Source organism: Vombatus ursinus, unplaced genomic scaffold, assembly GCF_900497805.2.
Source record: "Vombatus ursinus unplaced genomic scaffold, bare-nosed wombat genome assembly UNPS02014798.1, whole genome shotgun sequence".
NCBI classification, from domain to species: domain Eukaryota; kingdom Metazoa; phylum Chordata; class Mammalia; order Diprotodontia; family Vombatidae; genus Vombatus; species Vombatus ursinus.
The window spans coordinates 45,898,094-45,920,247 of record NW_020954576.1 but is presented as its reverse complement, the minus strand read 5'-3'; the positions used below and the strand labels follow the sequence as shown (position 1 = coordinate 45,920,247).

Genomic DNA, 22,154 nt, shown 5'->3' with positions numbered 1-22,154 from the left:
TCCCATGTATCTCTGGTCATCAGATGCATTTTTTTTTTTCAAAAATGAAAAGTTTTTTGAAAAATTTGCAAACTTAACCATATGAAAGAGTACAATTCTAAGGGCTGTGTGAAAAGACAGGCACTTTAATATGCTGTTGATAGAGCTATGAGTTGATGTAACATTCTGAAAAACAATTCAGAATTACGTGAGAAAAGTAATTAAATTCTAAATAATCTTTGAGCCAGAGATTCCACAACTAGGAAAACAATGAAACACCTAAATATTCACATGACATTCATATACTTTTGTTTAGTCATAGCCCAATTAGTGGGAACCTATATTGTTTCTAATTTTTCGCTACCACAAATTTGCCGCTGTGAATATTTTGGAATTGGAACAAAATGAGCTACTTGGCCATTCAATATTTAGCTCTAGCAAAAAGCTGTTCAGTAAAAATAGGCATTGAGGTACCTCAAGTTGATTCAGCTGAGCAAAGCTCCCGTCTGAGATGCCTAGGGTGATCATCAGCCAAGCATCCGAGCTCCCTGAAGTGACTTCTAAGGCAGTGAGGAAGTGATATCGACAGCCTGAGCCTTAAGATACCTGAGCTAATTAGGTCTTGAGAAAGGCTTCAGGTGTAAAACTTGCCTACCTGAGTGGGAGATGGGGTTAGGATATTGCTCCTTCCACGCATCATATACCGCAATGAATCCAAAATGCTTGTGCAACTTGGTTATTAAAGATCAGACCATAAAATAATTAGAAAAGAACTAGATAGGTACCTTTTGCGGCTATGGCTAGAGGGAGAATTCTTTAACCAAACAAGGTAAAAAGAGAGATGATCACAAAAGATAAAATCAGTAATTTTAGGTTACATGAAATTGAAAAGTTTTTGCATAATCAGTGCAATTAGGAAAAGAAGGGAAGCTTTTGATTGAGGAAAAATCTTTATATCATGCTATGATAAAGTCTGATATCCAAATAAGGAACTCACACAAATGTTAAGACCATTTTCTAGTAAATCAGTAGTTAAAGAATATGAGCATAAAGTTCTCAAAAGAATCGCAAACCGTTAAGCATTTGAAAGATTGCTTAAAATAGCTAATAATAAAGGAAATGCAAATCAGATAATACAAAAAATGAAAATAAAAAAAAATCTGAGGTTTCACCTCACACTGGCAAAGATGACTAAAGATAGGCATAGTCATTATTGGAGGGGCTGTAAATAGATATGCTGTTATGAGGCAGCTAGATGGCTCAGTAGATAGAGCACTGAACCCAGAGTCAGGAAGATCTGAGTTCAAATCCAGCCTCAGACACCTCTTAGATGTATGATTCTGGGTAAATCACTTAACCTCTGTTACCTGTCAAATGGATCCAGTGGAGAAGAAAATGGCAAACTAGTATCTTTGTCAAAAAAAAATCCCAAATGGCTTTATGAAGAAGGATCAGACACAACTGAAATGACTGAACAACAACAAAGGTACCTACCCAAAAGTGGTCAGAGAAATACAGGTCTTATCATTCAAATATTCATAAAACACTCTCTTGTGCTAGCAAAGATGTGTATTCATTAGGGAGTAGATAAACAAAATGCAGTATAGAGATGCAGTGGGATGTTATGGTACCATTAAAAAACAATATGAAGAGTTCAGTTAAATTGTGGGAATGGGGTTAAGTGACTTGCCCAGGGTCACACAACTACTAAGTGTCATGTGTCTGAGGCCGGATTTGAACTCAGGTCCTTTTTTGACTCCAAGACCAGAGCTCTATCCACTGTGCCACCTAGCTGCCCCTTTTTTTACCTCTCTTAAAATTTGTTATAAAGGTTGGTTCCATTGTTAAAGGAAAGGTGAGGGATCTATTTGAAATTGAACATTGTATAAAAATCAATTAAAAGTTAAACTTTTTATGATGAAATTATATTCCATTAAAAAAGAACACGTCCTATCTTTTGACCTTATTTAGGAGGGAATAGCTCTTGGTCTTTCATATTTATGTTAATTCCCTATGTATATCTTGACTGCTAGATTTTTATCAGAGATGTTTGACGCACGCTTTTTGTAGTTGAGAGTTTTCATTTCTATCTTAATTGTATTGATTTTGTTTGTGCAAAATTTCTTAGTTTTATGTAGGCAATATTGTCTGTGTTCTCTCTATTGACCACTTTGTTGATTAAGAATTCTGCCTCTGAGGGGCAGCTAAGTGGCGCAGTGAATAGAGTACTGGCCCTGAAGTCAGGAGGACCTGAGTTCAAATATGGCCTCAGACACATAACATTTACTAGCTGTGTGACTCTGGGCAGGTCACTTAACATCAATTGCCTCACCAAAAAAGAAAAAAAAAATTCTGTCTCTGGCCACGGTCTCCTTCCATTCTCCTCTATTTTGTTATGACATGGTCTTTCATGTTTACTTTGCACATCCATTAGGATCTTACCTTGGTATATGGTGTAAGATACTGTTGTAAATAATCTGTCTTCCTCCATATTACTTTTCAGCTCTCCCTGCATTTCTTGATAAGTTTTTTCTTTGTAATTATGAACCTTACCTATGACCTGTAGTGACATCTATAACAGATGAATCAAGAAAATATTCTGATGAATTGAGGATTTAGTTTGTATTTGGGCACAGAAAGAACTCATTTTAGTCTTTCAGTCCTTGAGTCATACTGGAAAACATCAAGGAGCGTGTAAGCTCCTTAAGAGCAGGGGCTGTTGAGTTTTTGTCTCTTTATTCTCAGCACCTAGCACAATTCCCAGCATGTTGTAGGCATTTAATAAGTGCTTGTTGGTTGGTTAGTTTGTACTCTATTCAGTGCACCCAACAAGTGGCATCATTAATATTCTTGTGATGCTGAATTTGGAGGCAGGAAATCTATGATTGAGCATTGTGTCTGACACTTCGTAACTGAGTGAGAGTGGGCGAGTTACTTAGCCCTTTGGGGCCCCAGTTTCCTAATCTTTAAAATAGAGATAATGATACCTGTTGTGCTTTCCTCCTTGGGTCACTCTGAGGTTCACATTAGGTGTTCTATGGATGATAGATTGTTAGATAAAATATCTATAAAACACCTAATTTAAGGTATATCAATATTTTGCATGCTGTATAGATATTGATATCTATATTCATGTGTGTGTACCACTTTTAAAACTTTACAGTGCTATGTAAATATTAACTTTTTTTTTTTTTAAAACCAGGAAAATCATGCCCACGTCCAGAAGATTTAGAACATGGTCAAGTTCATATAGCAACTGATATCTTGTTTGGTTCACGGATTGTATATTCTTGTGATGAAGGGTAAGTTGTTTCTTAAAAAAATGGAGTGTGAGTTAATTCACTTTTGCTATTTTGTTTCACAATTTTTAGGGCTTGTAAAACATCCACTATAATAGGCATCCTTATCTGGTTGATTGTAATTCAGTGATGGCTTTATAATACTGTCATAGTGTGGAATCTTGAAGGCCAACCCTTTCTTAGTACAGGCTCTGATGATCCCATTAACCTGGAAAGGCATTGTGGTATGGCCCAGTGGTGGCCTGTATACTGAGTGCTCAAAGGCAAGTCCAGTGAAGTTTGGAAGTGACTGACAACATGAATATGTCATTAAAATAGAACTACTCTCCATATTTCCTGCTATTTGCAATCCTTTTTTCCCTGTCCCAAGAAAAATGAGAGGGAGACTCTCATTTCATATGTATGTATCTCCCATCTCATAGGATGGGATATAGTTTGTTATGTTGGATGAGAGAGGTACTTTGTCTGAGAGGTCTAGTTTCTATCCTTTTATCATATTGACTGTCATAACTAATTATAATTATAAACCTACTGCAAATAAACTAGTTTGATAATGGTCACTGATGATTTTTGTCAGAGACAACCAACTGAGCCTGTTGAAGGGAGCAGTGATTAGTCTTGTTTAACTTGAGGTTCAGCCCAGGAGGCATTCCTGAAGGTGTTTACAAAGGAATTTGCTACTTTTTTAGAAGATACACTCTTCACATTTCTGAAGGAGGCTGCTAGGGTAAGACCTTAATGGTGCTTACCTGCCTCCTCTCTGTGCTGGAAATGCCCATAATAAGACATGAGTAGGGAGTTCTGTCAGTGCCTTACAGCCTGAATGGTCATCATTTGCTTGATTGTGATCCACCAGAATATTAGATTGCTGCAAAATAATGGTGCTATGATCCTATGAATGTTAAATATTCAAGAACTGTTTTGTTTTCTGTTCAGAATAATTCCAAAGCAAATGTTGGAGAGAATCGAGTACTTATTGCAAGAAATCATAGTACAATTAATTGTAATTGTAATAAAATGTAATACATTTTATTCAACAAATATTTATTGAATGCCTACTGTGCACATATTGGAGATACAAAGATGAAATTGGAGTCCTCATGTTACTTAAATATTTTCTCTACATTAGTAATATGGGGAAATTAATGGGAATATGGAAATAGATAACCCTGTAAAGGTATTTTCATTAACTATCCTTCCTCTAGATACTGTTTACCTAATCTAACTGAGTTAATACATCCTTTGTACATAGTAGGTACTAAATAAATACATTTGGTAGTGTATACTCAGACATACAAAGTGTGGTCCCTGCTCTCAAGTAGCTGACAGTCTATTTGGAGATATGTTATAGCCATGTAAAAAAATTAATTATCTGAATAAGATTGGTGTGATAGTAATACATAAAATAAACATATGCAGATAGGTACTAGAATTTCTAGAGATTGCTCTTGGGTGAGATGGCAAGGAAAGATTTCATAAATAACTAGCCCTGGAATGATGTGGAAAATTTGGTAGGAAGTAGATATGATGAGGAAAGATATTCAAGTTGGGATAAACAATATAATAGCAAGGCATTTTAAAAATAAGGTCAGGTGACATTGAGAAAAACTATTTAGCAAGGTCAAATTCATGTTAAGCATGTTTACTCTTCGCTTATTTAAAGGTTAGGTATTGGGACACTATAGGTGTCTTTATTTGGTTAAGTTGTAGGAGTTTCAGTTGTTACTTTTATGATGTTTTTCTTTTTTTTCCTCTTTTTTTGGCTAGGCAGTGGAGTTAAGTGACTTGCCCAGGGTCACACAGCTAGTAATTGTTATGTGTCTAAGGTTGGATTTGAACTTAGGTCCTTACTCCAGGGCTGGTGCTCTATCCACTGTGCCACCTAGCTGCACCCTGATGTATTTCTTAAACCTTTATCAGAACTTTGGTGTAACTGTAGTTTAGCAAGATGAAGGTAATGTACCAGTCTCCTGGCTTATCCTGGAAGTCTTATTGTCCTATAACATTTCCTCTTATTTCCAGCTACACTTTAATAGGTGATGATACTAGAAACTGTGAGGTTAATGGAAACCAAGTTCTGTGGAGTGGTAGTGTTCCATATTGCAAAAGTAAGTAAATAATGGATTTATACACTTAAAGAATTTTTTGGATATATATTTGTAAATTGTGTGGTGTTTGTCTTTTAATCTGTTATTCAAAATGTAAATTGAAATTTGTATTAAAATGTTATTTATCTTCAGATGGTCTTGGTCTAACGTGGTAGTGCAGTAATCCCCATTACCGTAATTGGTTATGTTTCTAAAATTCGTTTGTGAACTATAACAATGTCCTAGGTTAGCCTACCAAAACACATTTACTCATGATGTAACTGACTTATGCTAATAATACCAGCCAGAATTCTGTGTCTTAAAAGTTTAGAGAAAACAGTATCATTTCTTGGGGAAAAGACCAAACCCATAGCAAAATTTAGAAATAGGCCACTTTTCCTTTTACATCTTCCTATCTCCTCATGCCCTTCATGCTGCCCAAAGACTCTGACACTCTGTATTCAGGCCCATCTTCCAACATACTCCCTACTCTGAAATTATATACTTGTTCTTCCTTGCCTTTTCTGCAATCAGTTATCCTGTTACTTTGATGTTGCCATCTCAGCTAGGAACACAACAGTCAGAACTAGTTCACACTGAGTGCTTTAGTTCAATAATGCAAATATTTATTGAATGCCAGCGGTATAGAACACACTGTGCTGAGTACCAGGGATATAAAGATAAAGAACAGTTCTGTCCTCTGAGGCCTTTGCTTGGGAGCAGCATTTAAGAGGAGGATGGGATATAACATTAAGTAACCAGTAAGTTGAGCTGAAGAGTGAGAGGGTATTAACAACTAGGGGTATCGGGAAACGCTTTCTGTGGTGAGAGTGAGAGGATAGCACCTGAGTTTGACCAGGGAGGAAGTCAAAAGCCTTTTGGAAGTGAGGAAGGTGGGCATTACAGGCACAAGGGGAAGCCTACACAAAAGTATGAAGATAAGAAATGGAATTCTGAGTTCAACTGAAACCTAGACGGGAGTAATTTGAAATAAGTCTGAAAATGTAGGCTGGAGCCAGACTGTGAAAGACTTTAAATGTAAAGCTAAAGAGTTGATATTATCTTGATCCTAAAGATAATAAGGAGCTATTGAGGCTTCTTTAACACGACCAGACTGTGGTTTAGGAAGATTATTTTGGAAGCTCTGGATGCAAGGTGATCAAGTAGAAGTGTGATATATAAAATGTTTAAGAGACATAATTTTTGGGTAATCATTTTATTAATAATGCTAGCATATTATTAATAAAAGGATGGTCATTTGGCTGTCTCTCAGACCAAAGACAAATCATGGAATGAATAACTTAATACTTATATGCCCTTGAAAGAGTCATATTCTTGAGGGTGGAAATCAACTCTGATTGGTTAACAATTAATGAGAGAATTAATGAGAGAGGTGGACCTATTCTGATGAAGGTAGGGCACATGATTTTGATGAATTTACTTCCAAATCACCCCCAGCCTTGGGCAGTTTAATCTAGGAATTTATCCCCACCCAAACCTGTGTAGAACACTGTGCTGCAGAATTCACCTAGATAAGATGGTCTAGGTGGGGTAAATTTTTGGCCGAAGTCAGCAATGACCTTCAAAGACTTAGCTTTAAACAACCTGAGAAAAGCCTGGATCTTCCCCATAACTGGTTATTACTAATCATTTCTCTCAGAAGGTTTTAACAGTAATCCAGGTAAGAGGTGGTAGTTGGATTACAGTGGTGTGGGTGGAGAGAAAGGGATGAAAGTAGAATTAAGTAATTGGATATAGGGGATGAGTGAGTGTAAAGAGTTCCAGATGACAAGCTGCAAACTTAATTGGTTGGAAACATAGTGGTGTGTCCTCAACAGAAATAGGAAAGTTTCACAGAGAAGAGAGATGGGATTGGGGGCAAGATGCTAATTGTTTGTTAAGCCCTCTGACGAGATTTGTGTTCTAAAAAGAAGTAGTGTATTTTAACTACATTAAATCTCTTAATTGGTGAAATTTCAGGCTTTTTTGATATAGTGAAATGGGGGGGGAACAACTTAGAAACATCTTTTTGAATTGGGAGACAAGAATTCTAGTCAGGCTTTGTTCCCTTCAGTTTATTCCTGTTTTTAGAGCAGCAAATATTTATTAAATACCTATTATGTGCGAAGTCAGAAGCACTGAAATCAAGACAGAACTGCCATCTAGGATTTTACATTGTATGCCTAATAACAGATGAACCCAGAAAAGTAAATATAAGATAATTTGAGGGAAGAGAGGGCAAACTAACAACTTTGGGATGAGGAAAGGATTCCCAGAGGAGAGGAGATATCACCTGAGCTGAACCTTAAAAGGAATAGAAGGAATCTAAGAGGTGTGAATGTATGAGGGTGGGGAAGAGTGATGAGTGAGAGCTGAGGAAGTGAGTTCATGCACAAAGGGCAGACTGTACAAAAGCACACTAAAGTTGGACAGCTGGTAAAAGGTAATGAGGCTGGCCATGTGAGTGCAGAAGAAAATGGATGTCAGGGAAGTGGAGGTAGAATTGGCAAGACTTGGAAAGTCATTGGATATGAAGGAAAGGGTTTGGGAGAAGGATAGGTTAAAGATAAATTTCAGGGTTGCTAACCTGGGTAATTGGGAGGATGGTGGTACCCACAACAATAATAGAGAAGCTTCAGAGCTCCTTCTCTTCCTCTGCTTCTGGAGCCACACTCTTCAAAGACTCACTTCACCTCCTTCACCCTCTTCTGATTTCACTAAGCCTCTTTAATTTTCTCTTTCTTGGAAAGTACATCCACTGTACATAGCTATAGGTAAATAAGCGTCCTAATGCCTAAGAAGCATGACTCCAGGTCTTCTCTCTCACATTCCCTTCTGTTGCCTGGATCCTTTTTCCAAAGCAAAACTCATATTTTAGTTACCCAGCAAAAAAGCTTTCCTAGGATGGTGCTCATAATGCTCCCACCTAGGAGGCTGGCACAGGCTGTTTCCAGGGCATGAAGAACAAGCACCGTCTCTCTGCTCCCGCCAAGCAGATTCCAGTAATTATGATAAAATTGGCTTGATACCCTGGGGGGCTGTGGGCAGCTGCTGCTCTTGGTGTTCTCTTTCTCTCAGCCTACCCTTTCACCTAATGCGGTCATTGGGCCAGTACAACCTTAGGTTGAGTTTCAGCTAAATGGTTAAGGTTTTCTGTCCCCTTGAATATAATATTTTTGGCTCAGCAAGTGAATGAAAGAAAATTCTTACTTTTAATTTTTTTCCCCATAAGTTAATAATTGTGTACCACCTCCAAATATCCAAGATGGGAAGCACAGTGGTGTCAACAAGGATATCTTTACCTATGGTGAGGCAGTGACTTACCGCTGCGATTCAAGAGGTCGAAATCAACTTTCGCTTATTGGAGAGGCCACCATTTTTTGTGATAAAGATGGAGAATGGAATAAGCCGCCTCCTGAATGTAAAGGTGATGGATTTCTTTAGAGTTTTTTCCTTCTTGATCTATAAATAGTAAAAGACTACTTTGAAAATAATCATAATGGGTTTAGCAGTGTGTGAGTAGAAGCAATGCCTGTCTCATGCTTCTTTTAAAATCTGACTTTAACTTAACTCAGTGTGGCAGGTATAGACTAAAAACCAATTTTGTTTCTGGAAATGTTGTTATATATTCCCAGGGCTGGAGATGATTTGTATAGTGTGTGCTTTTGGGGTCTGTACCATGATTGTGTAGATACTCAAGGTACTCGATTAGAATTCAATTGAAGAAAAAGAAATTTGTACCAATATTTTCACATAAAAATTCACTACTAATTGTGAGAATATCATCAGTACAAACAGAATGAAAATTTTCACTTATATCCCTAAATGGTAGGTTTATATTTGTGTTGCTTGCTTGTATGTTGAGTGAAGTTTACTGATTCAGCTTTAAAGAAGTTTATTTATCACCCAAAGAACCAGAGCTAGTATTAGGATACATGTTACTTGGTGATGGTAAGTGCCTTAGTCACTTGGACCATGCTAACGGGTTTAAACTATAGGCATGGTTAAGTTTGAGAAAGGAACATCCTTTTTCTACAAATATTTTTAAAATTACCTTAAATATAACTACATTAAAAGAGCCAAAATTAAATAATAGTATTAACAAATTCTAAGTTAATGATGTTACATATAAATGTAATAGCTAATAGTATAAATTTTTTAATTTAACAGCTAATAATAATATAAAATTTTTAAGAAAAGATCCATTGTGTCTTTGAGTCTCTTATTCATTCATTCCCTCATTTATTGATTGACTGTTAAATTGATATTATATTGATTGATTGTTATAAGGCATAGTTTTGATCTGACTTTGGTTTTATTTCCAGACAGCTTAAATAGATAGCTCGTTACTAACCTTCCTTGAGTCCTTACATCTAGGACTTACCCACAACTCTGGATCTTTAGAAGAGTGTAACATCAAAAACCCTTGTAGGTTTTTACAAGTGTAAACTTGGTGATAATTTAGTTTCAGGCAGTACTTAACAAAATAGTTTTGTATCTAGGATACTAGGTCCTAGGTGGACTAGGATGTAGTCCACCACTTCCCAGACAGATACCCCCTTTCCCTTCTTTTTTTTTTTTTTTAAACATAATGTGTTTTCAAATAGTTTAAAAAAATAAAGCTTTAAATTATTTCCCCACCATGGATTTGTGAACTAGTCCAATTCTGGAGAGCAATTTGGAACTGTGACCCAAGAGCTATAAAACTGTGCATACCCTTTGACCCAGTAATACCATTACTGTATCCCAAAGGCTTTAAAGGAAAAGAATATGTATATATGTACAAAAATATTTATAGCGGCTCTTTTTGTGGTGACAAAGAATTGGAAATTGAAAGGATGCTCATCTGTTGGGGCATGGCTGAAAGTTATGATATGTGATTGTGATGGAATACTATTGTGCTGTAATGTATATGAACTGATACAGAATGAAATGAGCAGAACCAGGAGACCATTGTACGCAGTAATAGCAATATTATACAATAACCAACTGTGAATGACTTAGCTATTCTCATGAATACAGTCATCTAAGACTATTCCAAAGGACTTGGAAAATGGACCTTCAGAGAGAGAACTGATGGAGTCTGAGTACAGATTGAAGCATAATTTTTTTTTTAATTGTTTTTCTTTTTTGCAACATGGCTGATATGGAAATGTGTTTTGTATAATTTCACATGTATAATTGATACCATATTTCTTGCTTTGTCAGTGAATAGGGAGGGGTGTGAGGGAAGGAGAAAATTTGGACTTAGTAATTTTTTTTTTAAATCAGTGCTAAAGATAATAAATTTATTTAAAAAAAAAAAACAAAAAACTTTCCCCACCATACATACAGGCAGAAAATTAGCAGACTTGAGTTCCTCTGTAACCTGAACCATAACTCTATTTCCTCCATTCCCAAACTTGCATGAGATTTATTGTGAGAGTTTAGGGGCAAGATGGGAGTGAGCAGACTAGGTTAAGGATTGATTGGATGTCAGGGTAGGTGTAATGTTTCCTCTCATATGATATATCAAAAACAATAGCTAGATCAGGGTAATTGGGGAATTTGAAAGATGAGAACAGCCAATGCAGGATATGCCTACATTTTATATGAAAACCCTTCATGACCCATGTGCTCCTATCACAGAAAGTTTATTTTCATTTGACCTTTATTTTTTGTTGTTGTTTTAAAGAGAAATCTATCAAATTTTTCCTCTTTCTGGTAAGTGGCTTCTTTTGCAGATGATTTTCCTCAGTTCCCCCTGGAAGTCTTTACCTTTTACAAACTGCCTTTGTTTCAAGATCTTTCAGAAAGGGATTTGTATTTCCATTCACAGACCATTTGTCTTGATATGTAAAATATATAGAAAATTTAAGGTTTAAAAAAAAAATTCAATGATTTCATTACAAAATTTTATTCTTTTAATTACTGGTAGGGATTTATCATAAATTATATCAATAGTTTCATTGACCCATCAACTCAGCATGAAAAAAAACATTTCATGAACCAAACTAAATTCAGCTTGGTATACATTTACTGAACACCTAATTCAATAGGACTAAGTCTCAGAGGCTTAAACGACCAGAGGAGATAAAAAAAAATGAATAGGAAAAGTTAACTATAAGATGGCATTTGCCCATACCAATCAACTACCAAAGAATTATTTTATACACTAGAAAAAAATAGCAAAATTAATCTGAAAGAACAGAATATCGAGGGAATCAGTGGGGGGGAGAAAAGTAAAGGAAGGCAACCCAGTAGCACCAGATCTCAAATTATACTCCAAAGCAGTAATCATTAAAACAGCCTAATACTGGATAAGAAATAGACATATATACATTAGTACATAGCCACAGTAACCTGGTGTTTGATAAACTCCAAGATCCAAGCTGTTGGGTCAAGAACTCACGATATGACAAAAACTGCTGGGAAAATTGGAAAGCAGTTCAGCAGAAACTAGGCATAGATTAACATCTCACACCATATATCAAGATAAGCTCAAAATGGTACATGACTTAGACATAAAAAGTGAGATAAGCAGATTACTTTCAGATCCATGGATAAGGGAAGAGTTCATGACCAAACAAGAGGTAGAGAGGATCACATGAAGTAAAATGGATAACTTGGTTTACATTAAATTTAAAGGTTTTTTGCAGAAACAAAACCAATGCAGCCGAAATTAGAAGGCTAGCAGGAAACTAGGGGAGAAAATTACAGCAATTTTCTTTGGTAATAGTTTCATTTCTCAACTATATAGGGAACTAAGCCAAATCTATAAAAATAAGAGCCATTCTCCAATTGATAAAAGGTCAGGCAGACTTAGAACAGGTAACTTTCCAAAGAAGACATCAAAGCTATTACTAGTTATTTGAAAAAATGCTCTAAATCACTACTGATTAGAGAAAGGCAAATTAAAACAGCTCCTACATACCATGAACCCATCAGATTGGCTAACATAACAGAATAGGAAAATGACATGCTGGAGCAGATGTGGAAAAATAGGGACACTCAGGACACTGTTGGTGGAGTTAAGAACTGATCCAGCCATTCCAGAGAACAATTTGGAACCACATCGAAAGGGCTATCAGGCTGTACATATACTTTAACCCAGCAATACAGCTACTAGGTCTATATTCCAAAGAGACAAAAAGAGAAGGACCCATATGTACAAAAATAATTTATAGCAGCTCTTTTTGTGTTGTCAAAGAATTGGACATTAAAAGGATACTCGTCAATTAGGGAATGGCTGAACAAGTCGTGGTATGTGATTGTGCTGGAATACTGTTGTGGTAAAAGAAATGACAAGCAGAATGGTTTCAGAAAAAACTGGGAAAATTTATATGAACTCTCACAAAAGGAAATGAGCAAAAATTCTACTTAATAATAATATTGTAACAAGAATGAACTGTGAATGACTTTGCTGCACTGATCAATACAATGTTCCACGATATAAAGGGTTCATAATATAGGATGCTATCCATCTCCAAAAAGAGAATTGGTGAACTCTTGAGTGTAGATAGAAGCATATATTCTTTCACTTTATTTTTCTTGGTTTTTTTTCTCTTGCAGCATGGTTAATATGAAAGTGTGTTTTATATGATTTCATTTGTATAATTGGTTTTGTATTTCTTGCCTTCTCAATGGGTGAGGGAGAGAGAGAATTCAGAAGTGAAAATTAAAAATAAAAATTTTTTTAAGTTTGCATTTGCTCCTAAAATGAGAATTTATTACATTATGGAATTTAAGAGCTTAAAGGAACCATGAGTATCACTTTATCTAAACTCTGATTTTATAGATGAGAAAACTAAGCCCCAGTGAGGGGAGGTGGTATGTCTAAGCCCACGTTGGGGATCTGGTCTTAAGTAGGAGAAAAGCAGTTTGATCCTAAGTACCCTTAGTTCAAATCCTGTCATCTTTTTACTACACCTTGAGTTCTTTGGAATGTGATATATCTGAAATCAAAATGTCATTTATTTTATATTTTAATCATGTTTGTCTTGTATTTTAATGTGTTTTTTTTGTTGTGAATAGTTTCCTAGTTCTGCTTTTACTGATCTACTCCTGCTTCTTCAAAGCAAACTTTTCAAAATTTTCTAAATTTTCTTTTTTAGAAGTCAGATGTAAAACTCCAAAAGTTGACAATGCAATCCAGATAACAGGATTTGGATCCTTTCATACTTACAAGGACACAATTGATTTTGAATGTAAAGATGGTTATGTCTTTAAAAGTAACAGCAGAATTACCTGTGAAGCTGATAATAATTGGAGCCCTGCACTTCCAGTTTGTCATGCAGGTACAAAAATCAGTCTTTCACTTCTTTCATTTTGCTACTTCTGACATGAGTAACAATACATAGTGACTCTAAAAAAGTCATTGTTTGTCACATTGTATTCATTTGCTGTGGTGTATATATTTGCCAATATATCTTGATTTAACTTAATATTTTTCAAGCCTCACCTCAATTGTTGCTTATTATTTGAGGACACTTGTTCATTCTCCTAGTTTTTGTGTTCACTTTCATTCCCCCCAGAATAAGACTTTCTATTTCCATTTGTATTTATATATTTTGTGTTTATTTAGTACTTGGAAGCTGGTGTTTCATACACAGTTCAGACTTTGACCTAGACTTTTCTGGCTTTCAGACAAGCTCTCTATCAATCCCAGTAATTCTTTGCCCCTAACAGTCATGTAAACTCTATTTTCTGTACCCCACTGCCCATTCCCTTATTCCTATTCATCTCCCTCATTCTGTCTACCACTTCAATGTTCCATTCAAGATCAACCCACTCTTTCCACTCTGTTTTTGCAATGTTAGCAGCTCTATAGGGGCAAAAACTTGCTTTTGTCTTAAACCTTTTCCTTTCCTACTCCTTCCATCTTCTTTCATTTTTCTGAAACCTGGCTCCCTTCTAGTGACACAGCTAACTTGTCTGCCCTTTCTAGCACTAGTTGTAGTTTCACTCTAGCCTTCCATGTCACTGGTCGTGGTTGGGGGATTTGAGATTCCCTTTGCTCCCTGTGGCCTCTTCTATGCTATCGATTTATTTACCACTGTCAATTAGTAACCTCTCCTCCTCTGAAGTTCATTCACATCACATCTACTACCTAATTAAGATTGGTAGCTGTTTTCTGCCAACTTCTAGAACATTCTTTTTCTTTCCTCACTGAGTTCAGTGTCTGGCTCACATCTTTCCACTCCCCAGCTACTGCCCTCATATTGGGAGACTTCAGCACACCTATTGATACATTCTCAACCCCCTTACCTCCATTTTCTTCAACTTACTCTTTTCCCATGACCTGATTCTCTACCCTACCTCAGCTACACATAGAGATGGTCATACCTTTGATCTTGTCTTCACTTATAAGTGTTCCATTTTCATGTCCATGAATGCCCAGTTAGTTGTCATTCTACCTCTCCTTCTTTTTGCAGCCCCAAATCTTGTTCTTTGTTCACACCATGACCTCCGGTCCCTCCACCTCTCAGTTGTTTTCCAGGATATCACCCATATGTTGTCTTCCCTTGCCCTCTGTGCCCAACTTGACCTGTTGATGAACTAATGCAATGTTACACTGTCCTCTTGAGGCCCTTGCCTTTTTTTTTCCTTTCTAGTCTTTCTCTGCCAAATCTCAGCCTTGGATTTCTCCTACCACCTGTTGTCTTCTGCTTCTACTCATGTGCTCCTAAATGAAGCTGGAGAAAATCACACAACTATGCTAACTGGGTCTGCTACGGATTTATGTTACATTATCTCAACTTGGCCCTCACTACTGCAGGGCATTCTTTTTATACCTCTTTAATCAGTTCACCATCCCACTCACCACAGCAGCTTTTTCAGACCTTTCATCCTTCCTCAAACTTGAGTTATTTTCCCTTACCTCACTCTCTAAGCTGAGAACTTTACCTTTATTTCACTGAAAAGAACTGAGGCCGTTTGCCAAGAGTTCCCTCTTATCCCTTCTTCTTCATCCTGTATCACTCAAATGCCTTGTGCTGCTGTCTCCTTCACTCCTGTCTCGCATGAAGATGTGGTTCTTCTCCTTGCCAAGACTAGCCCCTCCTCCTGCAGAAATGATCCTGCTCCATCTCGTCTTGGGGATTGACCATTCTGTTATCCCAGCTCACTCATTAATCTTTAATCTTACCCTGTCTACTGGTTTTTTCCCTGATGCCTTGAAATATTCTCACATCTCCCCTTTCCTCCAGAATCCCTTTTTTGGTTTGTTCATCCTTCCTGGCTATTATCCCATGTCTCTCCTCCCTTTTGTGGTTAAACTACTTGAGAAGGCCATCAACAATTGGTGCTTCCACTTCCTTTCCTCTTACTCTCTTCTTAACTCTTTGTAGTTTAACTTCTGAACTCATCACTCAACTGAAAATGCTTTCTTTAAAGTTTCCAGTGATTTCTTAATTGCCAAATCTAATAATCTTTTCTCAGTCCTCATCCTTCTTGACTTCTCTTTCAGCCTTTTACACCGTTGATTATCCTCTTCTCCTTGATAGTTTCTTATCTCTAGGTTTTCATGACACCAGTCTCTCCTGGTTTTTTTCCTGTCTAGTCACTCCTCAGTCTCTTTTTCTGTCTCTTAATCCAGGTCATGCCCTCTAACTGTGGATGTTTCTCAAGGTTCTGTGCTGGGCCCCTCTTCTTTTCTTCCTCTACTAATTCATTTGGTTATCTCATCAGTTCTCATGGACTGAAAAGGAATAATTCCTTTTCATATGATTCCCAAATCCACTTCTCCAGCTTTAACCTCTCCTGACCTTCAGTTTCTCATCTCCAACTGCCTGTTGTACATTTTCAAATAGATATCTCACAGATATCTTAAACCCCACATGCCCAAAACTGCATTCATCTTTCCACCCCAAACCTCCTTTCTTCTTAACTTTACTGTTACTGTCAAAGGCATGATCACTAAGTTCACCAAGCTTGCAATGTAGGTATCATTCTTGACTCCTCACTTATCTGTTATTTCCTCGTATCTAATATGTTGCCAAGTTCTGTCTGTTATATCTTCACAACATCTCTTGAATATGACACTGTCTTTCTTCTGACACTGCCACTATCCTAGTACCCTCATTAACTTATGCCTAAACTTGTAGTAGCCTTCTGGTTAGTCTCCCTGCCTCAGGTCTCTCTCGACTCTAGTCCGTCTTCCAATCGGTTGTCAAATTGATCTCCCTAAAGTACAGGTGTAATGTTGCTTCCCCCCGTCCCCATTTATTTAACCCGGATCCAATATAAAATCCTCTGTTTAATGTTTAAGATCTTTCATAGCCTGGGCCTCTTCTGTTTTCAGTTTTCTTAAATGCACTTTCCTTCTTGTATACTCTGAGATCCAGTGACACTGACCTCCCTGCTGTTCCTTGCACAAGACACTTCCGTCTCCCAACTGTAGACATTTTTCTGACTGTCCCCCTCCTCTGGCTTGTCTCCATCTCTTGGCCTTCCTGGCTTCCATAAAGGCTGAGCCAAAATTCTATCCACAAAACTTTCTTTATTCCCCTAAATGCTAATCTCTTCTGTCTGTTGATTATCTCTGATTTGTTTTATGTATATGTGTGTTTATGTATGTATGGTTTTTTTTCCCCACCTTTCTTTGTATCCCCAGCTCTTAATGCAGTGCCTGGCCCATAGTACACACTTAATAAGGAATTGTTGACTTGACTGACAATAAAGAAAAATTACAGGAATTTTTATTTAAGAAATTAAAAGGCAAAACATAACATTACTAATAAGAGAGGTAGCTTTTAAACTTTTTGACATTTGCTTTTCTTTTTGAAGTTCTAGAACCTCCCAGTAAAGAACCGCCTGTCTCAAGTCATCCAGGTATAGTAATTCCTCATTTAGTGTATATTGTTAAAAAAAAAAAAATCTTACAGTACTTTTGAGTTATCATTCATTCACCATCTTCACTGAACTGAAAATTCAGTGGTGATACAAATGAAGTAAGATATGTAGTGAAAAGGGAAGGGGAAAAGGCTAAGGTTCAGTTCCTCCCCCATGTCTATTTCTGGTGGTATTTAATGACCCTTGCTGACTAATCTTCAGTAAATTCATCATAGAGTTTTTCATTTTTCAGAGTTCAGTTCATTTGTTGTGTTCTGAACTGTTGAAGGTGCTTTGAGCTTGGAAACTGTTCTCATATGACCCATGTAGTATTCCTAGCACTCACCTGATACTCTCTCCTGATTTTACTCAGAACCTTCCCCTACCTTACTGTTGCTGGGACAATGAATAGGAATAACAGTGTACCTCTGCAGATGACACCTAGACATTTCATTAGTCACAGAACCATACCTGGAAGGAGGCCTTGGAGGCCATTTAGTTCAGTCCCCTCATTTTATAGATGAGGAAAATGAGGCCCAAGGAAGGTATGATCACACAGGTAATGCGGATTAAATTCCCATTGAAGTACAAACACCCTCCAAAATCTTATCAAGTAAATATATAAGATTTTAAAATTCTTTTTCTTTTCTTTCTTTCTTTCTTTCTTTTTTTTTTTTAGGGACTAAGCACTCAGTGAAATGCTTAGGTAGAGTTTATAAGTCCCGTAAATACTATCCCATTTCCAACATTCATTTATCTCTCTGCCCCAAGGTTTCAAGAGGAAATGTCTGTTATTTTTCACCTCTTCCAGATTGATTTCTTCCATGTTGGGGGGCCTTTGATTTGCAGTTAGAGTAGAAAGTATTTGGTAATTGACGAAGTGGGGTAAATACTATTTTCTAGAAGTAAATACAAAAGGACTTGCGTTGTCAACAGCTCTGATCAAGCCTTCCAGACTCTGTCCAAGGGGAAATGTACCTCTGACTCTGGCACTTGAATGTTGTTTTGAGGATCGAATGTGATAACATACCAGTATTTTGCAGATCTTAAAATGCTTACATAAATGTTAGTTCCCGTCAACAGTGATAAAAAATTCGCCTTGAATTTTTTTTATAGCCCTAAGAAAGGGCTATAAAGTATCTGGGCAAGGAATTATTCTTATATGCTAGTAACTACTGTAATTGAAAGAATCTTTCGTCTAGGATTCCCATATAGGATATAGGTATGGTAATACCCAAATAGGCTATGGGTATAGATTCTATGGATTTTTGTGGGTTATAATATAAAATAATAGCTTACATTTTATAAGGATTAATTTTTATTTATTGGCTGTCACTTTTACTCATTGGCAACTCATCTTATACTTTCATGTCCATTATAAATAAATGTTTATTAATGTAGTTCACCCTAATAAATAACCCAGTGTGTATTTAATTTGATTTTTTTTTTTTTAGTTTTTCATAGGAGTTGAGTACCCATGTGCTTTCTATATGTTTGTAAAGTTTCCATGGTAATAAGTGGAGTTTACAAATTATTGCATTGAAAAGAATAAGAATTGGTTAATAATAATCTGAGGTCATTAGGCAAAGAGACACTGGAGTTTTTATTTCTAGAGTTTAAAAGTAAAAAACTTTAACATTATACTGATGAAGCTAGAGCAATGGTTTGTAAAGTAGGGTTTTTGTTGTTGTTTTTAATTAAATCTGCATTTCTTTGGGGGGGCTTTTCTAGGATTACGTAATACTTCCCAACCAGAACCACCTGTCTCAAGTCAACCAGGTTCAGTAATTCCTCATTTAGCATTTTTTTATACAAATTGTAGTTGTTTATGCTGCTTTTCACCCATCATCTTTTATGATCCTAAGCATTATGACACTCTAAATGATACTATACTATCAGTAAGGAGGGAAGTGTAAAACGATGTATTCTACTCCTGTGTCTCTGTTTAGTGATTCGCTCAATGGCTCTTTCTGGCTATCCTTGGAGAAGTGACAAAGCTGCCTTGCTCTTCCAGGGCATTTTCCATTTTTCAGAATACATGTAGTTTGGTATATTCCTCATTCAACAAACACTTACTAAATATCTACTATGAGCAAACTTCTGTAGTAGGTTAGAGCTGTTCTGAGATGACCAGGGAAGTTCCCCATTCTCTTGTCTTAAGTGAACCTCAGAATAGACTGATCCTTTTTAAAAAAAAGTAAATATTGGCATCTGTTGTCTTTTTATCACTCACTCACATTTTCCAATGCATCCCTTCCAGAGAAGAGTCCTCTATGACAGTAAATTAAAAAGAGGGGGGAACAGTTCAACAAAACTAACCAACGCATTGATTTTTCTACACCTTTGGTGCCCACCACTGCATAGCAGAAGGAAAAGGTGCTTTCTCATATTTCTACATTTCTCATATCTCAGTCATTGTAGTATCTCCGCATTTACATAGTCATGGATTTTGAGAGTTGGAAGGGACCTCAGAAGTCATCTAATCCATCCCATATACCAAAGGAAAGCCCACTATAACATTGTTTGTCCAGCTTCTGCTTGAAGACCTCCAAGAGGAGGAGCCATCCCCCTCTTTAGTCAGGCCATTCCCCTTTTGGACAGCTCTAATCATTAGGAAGTTTGTATGACAGCAAGCCTAATGTGTCCTCTTTACAACTTAGAGCTCTTTGCTTGTTGTGCTGCCCAGTGGGACCAAAATAGAACAAGTTTAATCTGTCTTACAAGGACAGCCCTTCAAGATATCAGTGACAGATAACACATCACCCTTGAGTCTTCTCTTTCCGGCTGTCACCAGATTCTTCAACTAATTTTCATATGACCTGAACCCAAGGTCCTTCACCATTCTGGTTGCCCTCCTGAATACTCTGACTTGTCAGTGTCCTTCATAAAATGTGGTGTCCAGAATTGAGCCCAGTATTCTAGATAGTCAATTGAAAGTCAGAGTACAGTGGACTATGAAATCCTGAAAGCCCTGTTTTTCTTAGTGCAGCCCAAGATCATGTTAGCTTTTTTGTTCCAATATGTCATTGATTCATTAAGCTGTACTACAATGAAAGCCTTAGTTGTTTTTCAGAATAACTGTTGTCCATTTATGGCTTACTAATCTCATACTTACGAAGTGGATTTTTTTTTTGTCCCCAAGTACAGAATTTTGCATTTATCCTATTTGAATTTCATCCTATTAAATTTAGCCGTGTTGTAGCTTGTCAGCATTCTTTTGGATCTTGTCATTTTTTGTATTAGTATCTCTCTCAGATTTCTGTCATCTACACGTTTGAGTATAACATCTCTGCCTTCATCCACGGCATTGATTAAAAGTGTTAAAAAGCATAGATGTCTGGAGTATGCCACTGGAGACCTCCCGCCTTATTGACATTGAAACAATAACAACTCCTGTCTGAGTCCAAACAGTTCTGAATCCATCTGACTGTATTATTTAACCCATGTGTTTCCATCTTCTCCACAAGAATAGTATGAGATACTTTTCAGGTTTTGTTAAAATATAGTAAGCTATATTTGCAGCATTCCCCTCAAGTGTACTAGCTTAGTAATCTTATCAAAAAGGGAAATGAGATTAGTTTGATTATGACCTGCACTTGATGAAGCTGTGCCTGGCTCCTTGTAATCATTACTTCCCTTTTTAGATGTTTGCCAGCCTTAATGTCTCTTAATGATCTGTTGTAGTATTTTCCCAGTAATCAGAGTCAAGCTATAGTTTCCAGACTCTTATTTTCCTTCTTGTGAAAAATCAGGACAACATTTACCCTTCTTCAATATTGTGGTTTGTCCTTCCATGATCTTTCAAGTTTCGCTGACAGAGACCTAACGATCACATATCTGCCGGTTCTTTCTGGACTCAAGGGCCAAGTAACTTGAATTCATTAAGGTCAGCTAGGTACTCTTTTTTTTTCACCTTTTTTTCTTTCTTTTTATTCTTTTTCTTTTTTTTTTTTAGGCAATTGGGGTTAAGTGACTTGCCCAGGGTCACACAGCTAGTAAGTGTCCAGTGTTGGTCTGAGGCCGGATTTGAACTCAGGTCCTCCTGACTTCAGGGCCAGTGCTCTATCCACTGTGCCACCTAGCTGCCCCTAGGTACTCTTTCTAGCTCTTTAACTTGAGTATTAACTCCCTGGTAGTAATTTTTGTTTGCTCATTTCTAATGTGAGGGCTATCCTCTTTTGCAAAGGAAATAGAAAACCAAATAAGGGTTGAGCACCCTGCCTTCTCTTTGTTGTCAGTTTTCATTACCCATTTATGCCAAAGAAAGGTCCTATTGGGGGGGTAGGGGAAGGCAGCAATCTGGGTTAAGTGACTTGCCCAGGGTCACACAGCTAGTTAAGTGTCTTGAGTTTCATCTCAGGTATTCCTGAGATCTATCTGCTGAGCCACCTAGCTGCCCCAAATGTCCTATTCTTTGATCTTCTTTTGTCTCTCAAAGTACCAAAACAAAACAGAAAGCTACAAGAAACTAGAAGAGAACTAGAAACTAAAGGTGTTCAATTGAGGAATAGTTGGACTTTGAATGGAATAAATGATTATTATTTATCATTAATAAATGATAAAAGAGACATTTTCAGAGAAAACTGAGAAGACTAGTATGAGCTGATGCAGAGCCAAGTGAGTAGAATCTGGACATTTTATACAGCATTGTAAAGAAAAACAATTTTGAAAGACCTAAGAACTCTGATCAATATAACAACCAGCTATGACTCCAGAATGTCTTCTTACTCCCTTCCTCACAAGAGAGATGATGGACTAAAGTTACATATGAAGACACTGTTTCTCTTTACTATAAGTTGGGCTCCCCCTCCTTGGAGGGGATTTAGATGGGAGAGGTGTATGAGTGATTATGTTGCCAAAAAAGAAGAAAAGAAAGAAAAAAGAGTCATTGAGCCATTTTTTTTAAATGCACGGAGAATTGATCAATATTTATCCAGTTATTTAAATTTTTTAAAAATATTCCTTAAATGAATAATTG

The 22,154-nt window shown here is 36.9% G+C and overlaps 1 protein-coding gene across 4 annotated transcripts in view; it reads left to right on the top strand.

Annotated features, from left to right (window-relative positions):
* The window catches only part of LOC114050102 (membrane cofactor protein-like), a 50,657-nt gene that overhangs the window by 14,816 nt on the left and 13,687 nt on the right, over positions 1-22,154 (top strand). For 3 of the 4 annotated variants that reach the window (XM_027871665.1, XM_027871662.1, XM_027871663.1), the window contains exons 4-9: positions 3,182-3,281; positions 5,301-5,386; positions 8,598-8,792; positions 13,459-13,641; positions 17,132-17,176; positions 18,908-18,955. In XM_027871665.1, coding sequence (XP_027727466.1) covers positions 3,182-3,281; positions 5,301-5,386; positions 8,598-8,792; positions 13,459-13,641; positions 17,132-17,176; positions 18,908-18,955 — 657 coding nt within the window. The remainder of the gene's footprint in view (positions 1-3,181; positions 3,282-5,300; positions 5,387-8,597; positions 8,793-13,458; positions 13,642-17,131; positions 17,177-18,907; positions 18,956-22,154) is intronic. The other variant, XM_027871666.1, reaches the window with a different exon arrangement.